Consider the following 9874-nt stretch of genomic DNA (forward strand, 5'->3'; position numbering starts at 1 on the left):
AGAAGATTTATATATATATATATATATATATATAATTTGTGTGTGTGTGTGTGTGTGTTAAGACATATTTTTCCACAATTTTCTTGTAGAATTTTCCAGTCCGTCAGTATCGATTAGTCCAGCATGCTACTGATCTGAGGTAATGGTCTATGCATACAGAACTGAATGTCTCAGTTGAATTTCTTCTTGTAAACAAGTAAAAACATTCACTATAGATCATCTCTGCTTGTTTTCTGCTTCATATCAATCCTATGTGAATGCGAGACCTGCTGGTGTGGAGCAGCACCTCAGGATCCAAACAAGACATGCATTTGATTTAGGAACGTGCAGCAGAGCAAAGGCTGCTGATAAAAGAACATTTATGTGATATCAGGGCCCTGCAGGGGTCTGGCTGCATCCCACGCTGCCGCTGCAGGCCTGCGCTCAGTGTGTATGAGGCAGTACTGGGAGCTAAACCAGTTTGGTTATCTCATGTTGAAAATGCCAACAGGGTCAGCTGTTGTTGAAGCTGCCCAGATTGCTCTGGTTCTTCAGGTGTTTCGCTGCCAAAAATGCAAAGGGTGGAACTGAGGAAGGAGAAAAGAAAAAAAATATTGCTAAAGCAGGTACGAGCATGAGCTTTAGGGTTCAGTAGAGAATATTTGGATGCTGGAAATGTTTATGCAAGTTTTGAAGAAAAATAAAACAAAGTAAAAAAAAAAAAGAGCATGATAAGGTCTCAGAGAAGCCAATGGTGCGATTGCTTCGGGCCACTGTCAAAACAATTCAATATAAATTACATATGATAAACCTAAGTTAATTTTCTGGTAATATAATTTTCTGTTAATATAATAAGTCATGTTAGAATAACAGGGGGGAAAAAATCATATAGTAATTAAAATAAAAAGTCTATTTATTAAATCTAGTGTACCTCAGGGTTTTATATTGGGTACTCTAGTTTTTAGTACAATTGTTGACCTACTTTAGTTTGTCAGATGTTTGCTCAAGATGCTGCTGTACATCTACTTAAAAAACAAAACAAGCATCAGATTGTAGAATAAGCATCAGTTTTGATTATTTGATGCATATAAGACTAGTGGCTGTTGAATAATGTCAGCGTTGTTTTTATTTTGTAATGTATTAATTCCCCCTTTGTGATTGTGTTATTTTAATAATTGTGCATTTTAGTATTTCAAATGAAAATTAGACTGTGCATCCCAATCTAGTAAATTTACATGTAAATTTACATGATGTTCACTTTCCCTTTTAAGCAAGCAAGATTGTATCATTCCATTCAGATGGTATCATTTACCGTCTTTTTAAATCGCTAAAGTAAAGGAGGTATTTTGATGTTTTGAGAACAAAAACAAGAAATTGACTAAAACATCAAAAACGTCAACATACCTTGTCTATCATATTCCCTGGTAAAATAATTGAGGCTGAAAAACAGTTTTTTTCCACAACATGACTTTCTGTGTTTTAATGGTTCTTCCTTTCTGTGCTGTCATTCTGAATAATTTAGAAGTAAAAGAGTATTTTTGAACGTTAATAATTTAAAGAAATGTTCCAAATCTCTGGACAGGCAAAGAGTTGAACTCTGGAAAGGTGCAAGACGCCTTTTTGTGCAATTATTTGTTGCGTTTTCAAACGCCACTGTACACATGTAGCATTAAAAGCTGTATGAAGTCAAGTGACCTGAAGTTCAGTTAAATGTATTCATACCAAAATCTACCAGATTTTTCAATATACAAGATTTGTTCAAAATTTGTTTAAATTTTTGCGTATGCACAATTGATTCTGAATTTTTATTACAATTATCCATCTTATTGATTATATATATTTTTTGTTTTTATTGATCTTTATAATACCACTGCATGGTTGGAAGCCATTATCAAGCCCGCCTGCAGTACCTTCTATTTGATGCATGAAAGATTTTGGTCATTTCTTTGATTGTACATCTGTGAGAGAGAGCTCTTCCTTACTTGCATGATATGATTTTTGTCTTTCCCATTTTGCAGAGAACCTAAGAGAAGTTGACCACTGTGTCATATTTATACCTTAGAAAAACAGTAGGACATGTATTACTAGAGTTAATAAAGATACTAAAGTAAAATGACTCGACACATACAAAATATTAAACAAAAAATTACTCAACTCTACTAGGGTTTAACCTTTATGTTCTGTTCTTAAACCTGTAGTGCTCTGAGAAAGTATTTGTTCCCTTATAGTTTTGTTTTTTTGTTTTTTATCACAGCTAAATGTTTCAGATCAAACTAATTTTACCAGCCAAAGATAGCCTTGGCAAATTCAAAATTGTCCAATTTTAACATTTTTCAAATCATGATTTCAGTTATTAAGAGAAAATGAGCTATTCAAACCAAGCACAACTAGTTGAGCCAGTATGGATTTCAACAACTGCCATCAAACTGTGAAGTAATTGTGGCATATTCTAATTTCCAAAACCGTATGCATTTTGAATAAGGTCGTGAGCTGATGGTCAGAAATTCTTCTTCGCTACTTTCTGGTGGAGAACCGAGTTCACGGCTCCATCATGTTTGACATACTCAGATTATCTCTGTCAGGCATTACATTTTATTTGAAAGAAGCAGAAATGTGTTATTTTCATATAAAGAAATTGAAGACGGCACACTTGCGAGAGAACGAGATACAGGAAAGCATTGAAACTGACTGGAATCTTAAATAATTAAACACAACCTAATTATAAGAACACTTCCCGTGGTTTGGCTAAAATCAATACTTTTAACTTACTCTGGCTGTTTCGCTGTCTTCTTTGATTCAACCTCCCTTGCTGACCCTCAACATATAGCTAAATTCCCTCTCTTCTTTAGGTAAATGCTATAGGACACAAGAATAACCGCAAACGTATTATTAAAAAAAATGGCTTGATAGGTAAACTGACACATTTTTTCAACAGGGAAATCTAAAAGTGCATAGGCAACTAATAGGGCCATCATTTAACCATGTGGAACATCGAGTAGCACCTCAAGTGGGTAAAGCGGCATCCCTCGAAAACCTCCTTCCTCTATCTCCAATCGCACACTTATGGCAACAGAGTAAAGCATTAGTACTCACGCATCATCGACAAAGCAAGGGTACGGGATCTGCTGGACGAAAACACCGAGCGGCTGAGACTTTGACGTTTGCAGTCGTACAACGGCGTGGTCAATCATGTCCTGCAGGTAGGCAAAGCCTCCCCAGATGTAGCGCAGGTCGTTAAAGGAGCTGTCCCTGGCTCCAGGAGACCATGACCTTATTAAAAAGAAAGTCAGACAATGATATGTTGCTTGAAAGGGCAAGTAAACCATAAACTGAGCAGCAAGGCATCTATCCCGACTATTTTGAAAGTCATTAATGGAATAAAATAAACAGCTTATTCTGAAAAGAAAAAAAAAATAATAATAATAATTGGTGTCGTGGAACATAAATCTTCCTCCTCTGGATTAAATCTCGATCTTATTTATTAAAGAAAAAGTTTACCGTTGCATAAGTACTTGGAGCTATACTAGACTAGACAGAACTGGCTGTCGTCAGTTCTCTGATTAACTAAAGGTAAGTGAGAAAACTACAAAAGGTTTCCGTATTTACAAGAAGAATTTAATTCCCCCCCATCAACTTCACTTAAAATGCAGTCAAAGTTTACAACAAACCTATTCTGTTTTAATGTTTTGTGGGCCAGAAGCAATAAACATAAAAACATGAGGAAGTTGAGATGAGAGAGATGTAACTTCTTCCCAAAACCACAAGCGGCATTTTAATGCCATGTTCCTTGGGTGTTTGAGTTTGGGACTTTTTTTTGGGAGGGGGTTTGATCTTTTCCCTGTTAGCTGTTTATGTTCCGTAGGTCTTGCTATATATTCTGCTATTTCTCTGTTATTGTTGTGTCATTTCTTTATGCATTGCATCTTTCTTTATTCTTAAGTTCCGTTTCCTGTACTTTTGTATTTAGCTCTTATTGTCAAGGCCTTTTACCTTTTATTATTTGAATCTCAGTTCAGCTCCTTTAGTCTCACCTCCTACCTTTAAAACTGCCGTGGACAGTTTAGGATTTATCAAGTTACACCTCAGGTACCAACTTGTCTTTTGTGTGTAGGAAATAGCCATTACATCCCTACTTTTGATCGTTTATACTATTGCTACTAGTGATGAAAACTATAAAAGTCATCTCAATGTGACCTGAACAGTGTATGCAAAGTCCTTCCCAGGACTTGTAAGACTGGGCCAATTGAAAGCAACATACACCTATTTTTATGATAAAGCTAATGTTAAGTCCTGTGGAGAAAAAAAAAGTTAGAAGCAATAGCAGATAAAGAAAGAGGTCGTAGGAGAAGTCCTTACCTTGTTTTCAACCTGTTGGTTCGCTCCACCTCATCAATGTCCATCCGGATTTTGTACTTCACATAAGGAGGGATGTGACTTGAGTTTGGATCGAGGTTCGCAAACACAACTCCGGCCCAGAATGTGCCATTTTTCAGATGCTCCAAGGCTTTGTTCACCAGATGGGTTTCTGTCGCGGCTGCTTCAAACTTATTCAGATCAAGACACTGTCAACAAAATCAGAGAAAACCAAAAAGAAAAAGAAAGATTCTTACTTTACTATAACCCCTGTGTTTTTTCAGAGAAAGGTTGTCTTTTTATTCAAACTTCTGGATTTCACACGAGGGAATAAAGCTGAGGCAGGAATAACCTCATTAGAAGAGCAGCAGATGGATTTTTAAGAGGGAAAAAAAAAAAAAAAAGCTATTCACACAGCTATTGACTAAACCATACAGAGTGTAGTTCAAATTATCCGGAGCTGCCAGGGGGGTGGGAACATGTTTTGGGCTTCAGTAGAGACGGGCAAATGAGATACAGGCTTGGTAACACTCCCCTGTTCTGCAGTCTTGTCCCCTCGTTTCACGAGACGATAATGAGCCAGCCATCCTGGGAGGCAGCCACACCTGACAGATGTCCACGCATCTCGGTGCTGCAATAGTTTTATCATTTCTTTCTCCCCCCCAGCAGCCTGCATTCTATATCAAGCTATGACAGAAAATATTACAGCTACTCCATTTGTTCTGTACATAATAGAGAGGATAACAGGGCACTGAAGAGTTGGATGGGCCAAAAGTTTGGATAATGGCTGGGAAAAAATGTAGGGAAGACAATGCGCTGAATAATTCTGGTACCAGCTTCTGCGTACTGCAGAACATCTGGACTTTGACTGAGCCATTCTAACACAACGAAATGCAATGATCTAAGCCTTGACATGATAAGTGGAGATTTAATTGGGATAAAATGCTGCTGAAAGAGGAAGTCCGTTATGGTATCTTAAAGATGTTTTTTTCCAGCACTGTCCCTCTTCCAGTGAGTATAATCAGAAGTTGTCAGTTTGTACTTGAATGCATTACTGTAAAACTTACATTAATGTGATAGCAATTAAAGTCAATATGATATTGCCTCCAACTGTGATTTACACACCACTAAAAGCAAAATGTCCGTGGACATTTTACTTTGGCCATTTTTTGTCTGACTTTTAACCCCGAAAACATAAAGATTTGACTTTTTTTAACCCAAAACTCTTGGACTAATTCAATCTCCGTTAAGCACAAAAAGGCAGCCTTGTTTTAGACACTGGATCAGCTATAATAATATTTAAACTGGATTAGACATCAATTATCCACATTTTGATATTGCTAAGGCTAAAGGCATATCCTATTTTTTATGTTTATGTGATTAAACATTTCCTTCGGAGGGATTATTGTCACCATTAATCTTTGAATAACAAGTTACACAATGATACTCAATACCAGGCACAGAGAACAGAAGATGTTTTATAGCAGCATTCAGTGTGTAAAATAGTTTTTATGAAACTGACCCTATTCACCCCCTAAGAGAGAAATATTCCAACACGCCTGAAAATGTACATCTATTGCAATACACAAGTCCCTCAGAGCCTCTCCAGTCTGTTTACTATGTTCTTTTGTCATGTTGGAACATAAGCACCATTCTTTGTTAACCTCAGTCCAAACAGCCAAGACGCTCCTAGAGGGCACAAACTCGATGTTTATTAATTTTATTTAGCTTTGTTTTCGATGACCACCGGGCTGGCAGCCAAATTTCAGCAAAATGATGTCATCAATATGACTCCAGCTTGATAAAACAAACCAAAAACAAAGACCAGACCGTGCTGAGAGCTCGGCTTTCCTCTTCGAAACCACACACACGCAGTTGTTTAGACATAGCTGCAACATGGCTGCTAATTTAAATGATGAGCTGAGCTCCTTGGGATACACAAACACCGGATGAGTTACAGCCAATGTTCTAGTCAAGAGGCTGTGCAAGTGTGAACCATCACATCTGCTGTTTATCCTTTAAACTTGTATACTCGTGAGGTGGGGGGGGGGACTCCAGTAGCTCATACAATGGCTTACACTGAATATTATTCTATTAAAAAAAAGCATTCATTTGAAGCAGTGTATTAATCTCTGTGAGCATCAGACCAGGGTTATTAGTAGCAACTAATTGAGTTTATTCCCTGGGATGCAAATGATGCAGTGGCAATTATTATTTTATCTGCTCCACCAAAAGCTCAATACGGTTTTAACGAAATAGGAGGACGGGTGAAGTAGTTTCATTCACTGCCTTTAAATGTGCAATTATGCATGAATTTAGGGACTACTGTATATGTTTAAGATCGTCTAAGCCTTTTATTTTGAAGGATTTTTTTGTAGCTATCTTGCGGGATGGTGTGCAGGATACTTGCATACATTTACTTACATTTCTGCTGTTCGCATTGTTTAAACAAACCATTTAAATAAAGTAAGTACATGACTATAGCCCTATGATAACATGCAAAAAATGTTCATGCTACTGAAAATGAAGATGAGAGGAGTGGGCATTTGATAAAAAGATAAAAACATAACCACTGGCTTATGAGAGCTCAGGATGTTCTTGAATTCTTCCACTGTTATTTTTTTAAATATTGTTGATGTCATCACCACCTCCTGCCAAAATGTGGTCATGCTTTAGTTAAAAATCTGTCAACAAATATACATTTTGAACAGTAAAATTACATTTGTAGCAAATTGTGAACTAGTATAGCGGTGATCTTAATCGAGAATTCTGAAAAGTGTGCTATGCATTATATTCAGCCTCCTTTACTCTGATACCCAAAAAATGAAATTAGGTGTTAGTGCCTTCAGAAGTCACATAGTAAATAGAGTCAACTTGAGTTTAATTTAATCCCATAAGCTCAGCTGCTCTGTGAAGGCCTCGTAGCATCATTAAGACCAAGAAACACAACAGATGGGTTACAGATAAACTTTTAGAGAAGCAGGGTTACGCTGGGGTTTGAATCTTTAGTTGTAATTTCACAAAAATGTGTTACTTATGTTAGATGTCGGCAAAGTGCTTTAATCTTCTCTTGTACCTGCATTTTAAGCACTGCCTATGTTTTTAGCATTCCACTTTTCTCTAAAGAACCATTAAGCAAAATGACTTTCCATAATGTTTTTTTCGTTTTTTGTACTTTGACTAAATATGGTGTATTATGACGGATAATTTTATGTCAACTTATTCCCCTGCTTATAAAAAAAAAATGTAATTCCAATAAATATGCATGTATCCACTGGAGTGAACAAAGCTGAGAAAATATGCTAGAATAGCTCTGTTATGTGTTTGGACTGAAAACAAAATCGACTAAGAAAACAGGTTGCGATATTATGTACGGTATACCACAGGGGACTTACGCTACCATGTTACCTGCTGGTGAATTATTATGAGTGTGTTTATATATTGGCTGCACAGAAAAAAGAGAGAAAAAAAATATACTGCTATAGACTGTCAATATATCACTGTCAACCGTATTATGTGTGTATTTTTACACACAGCGGCCTGTTTAATGGCCTCTCACATTTACTTCAGTCTAGTCTGTGACAGTGCTTTCATTATATGATTATCATAGATGTGCTACGGTGACAGATCTTGACAGTTTGTTAAGTCAGAGGTATTAGAGTTTAATGAGTAAATGCACTAATCCTCTTCAGGTTGTTCTCCACAAAAAAAAAAATACAAAAGCAGAGAGATGGAGGGATATTTCAAGAAGCTGCAGCCTTGATTTCGGTGCGAACAATAGCAGTGAATAGATCCAGCAACAAAAGAGCTGGAAAACAATAAAGTGCTGTGCTAAACAAGGATGTGTTAGATTTAACGCGCCCGGCTAACAAATTGTGGCACCCCTGATGTTCTGGTAGATGACAGATGAGACAGTTGCGAACAAAAAGATGCAGAGATAAATTAAAGTAAACCGACAATTATTTTAGAGACACATGACTGATCCAAAAGACTCCGTCTTCTCTCAAGACGGAGCAAAAGAGAAATCATGCTGATAAGGAAGCTGATGCTGCAGCCTTGAATAATCTTAGTGCAAATTTTTTTTGACTTTACAGAGGGTTAAAAAGTGCCACGTTACGTCAATGTAAGTACACACGCAGCTGTCAGTAAGCAGCAATGTTGTGATTAAAAATGTCTTCAAACGTGTCGTTAAATAAAACATTTTATTTTGTCTGTTGATCCGAGGGATATCTGAAAACTACTACTGTGGCCACTGTTTTACTGGGTTTCGACATCCGCGTCCCTCAAAGATTTATTTTTAATTATTTAGCAACCACTTCTTCATAATGCATCAAAAACAAACAAAGACGACTGCAGTGTGCTTACCGACTCCATGCCTATTTATGTTTTTAAAACTTTGTCTATTGGTGCCTGCAATGCAGGCTACAAAATCACATTTATTGCTGCTGTTGAACTATTGTGCACCTGTCTTGCGTTTCTGTGGCATGTGTACAAACGGGAATGAAAAATGTTGCATACTTATTTAGCAGTGCGCTTCTACTTTAATTACACGATCTAGTAAATTATGTGAGATCGCTGCAATTTCAACCAGCTATAGAAAGTAACTATCTAAACTGACTAATACACCAGCATTAAAAATGGAAATCCTCATATTGCGATCTTAATCTGGGTTTTTACTGTTCATGAGGATGCCTTGAAAAAACCCTAAATCTCTGTCGTCTTGTAATTACAACCCCGCTGTGGCAAAAAGAACAGTGGCAATGGCAGTATCGTCTCCCAGCGTATTACAAAAGACTGCTCAGGAAAGGGTTTAAAACACTAATGAACCCACAGGCACTGATCCAAACTAAAACTCTCCTGATCCCAATCCGATCAAGCCTGCACAGAAATGCGCACAAGGCTGACGAAAGCAGGCTCAATCCTGCAAACTCAGAGGAGCACGACTTTCAGCCACCGAAGTCCAGACGCCAAACAGCACAAACAGGCCAGAGCTTTCTTGATTGAATTGAGTTTCGAAACCTAAATGGCAGAGAAATCTCTAAAATGTAAGGTGCTTTGCACAAAAAAAAAAAAAACAGAGCTATATTACGTACATTCAGGAAATTGGAGAGGAGCTTCAGGATTTCAGTGGTGGAGTTGTAAACATCCCGCCAGTTGTAGGGCGGCGTGCCGGGTGGACGGTCTTCTGGAGCGCCATTGTACAGGAAGTTCTCCAGCAGCTCGGCCGTCCATCCTGTCCCACTGAGGCGCTGGTTGAGGGCAGCTGCGAATATGGGATCTGCCAGCAGAGCCTGATTTTGACACCAAGAAGATGTACATGATTAGGCTACAGCAGTCAGTTGTTATAGGCACAAAAAGGCAGTGAGAAGAAAAATGAATATTAATGGGGGACTAACAGGGTCCAGTACTGTGGGGGGATATTCGAATGAAGGGTAAAGGCAGGCCAGATTTAAGTAGGACTGGATTTAACTTTTTAGTGGATTCAAAAGACAATTTTTCAAGCTCAAAATTCTCAAGATTTTTTTTTTAGAATCTCAGCTTC

General features: G+C 37.6%; 1 protein-coding gene across 1 annotated transcript; it reads right to left on the reverse strand.

Moving 5' to 3' along the window:
- Nucleotides 1-2749: 2749 nt before the first annotated feature.
- Nucleotides 2750-9623, reverse strand: LOC103461073 (retinal-specific ATP-binding cassette transporter-like; the record flags this gene model as incomplete). Its single annotated transcript, XM_008403396.1, has 4 exons — nucleotides 2750-2835; nucleotides 3073-3249; nucleotides 4336-4541; nucleotides 9426-9623. Coding segments are annotated over 4 exons (621 nt in total), but the record flags the coding sequence as incomplete, so codon positions are not given.
- Nucleotides 9624-9874: the final 251 nt, after the last annotated feature.

This window comes from Poecilia reticulata, unplaced genomic scaffold, assembly GCF_000633615.1.
Source record: "Poecilia reticulata strain Guanapo unplaced genomic scaffold, Guppy_female_1.0+MT scaffold_551, whole genome shotgun sequence".
NCBI lineage: Eukaryota > Metazoa > Chordata > Actinopteri > Cyprinodontiformes > Poeciliidae > Poecilia > Poecilia reticulata.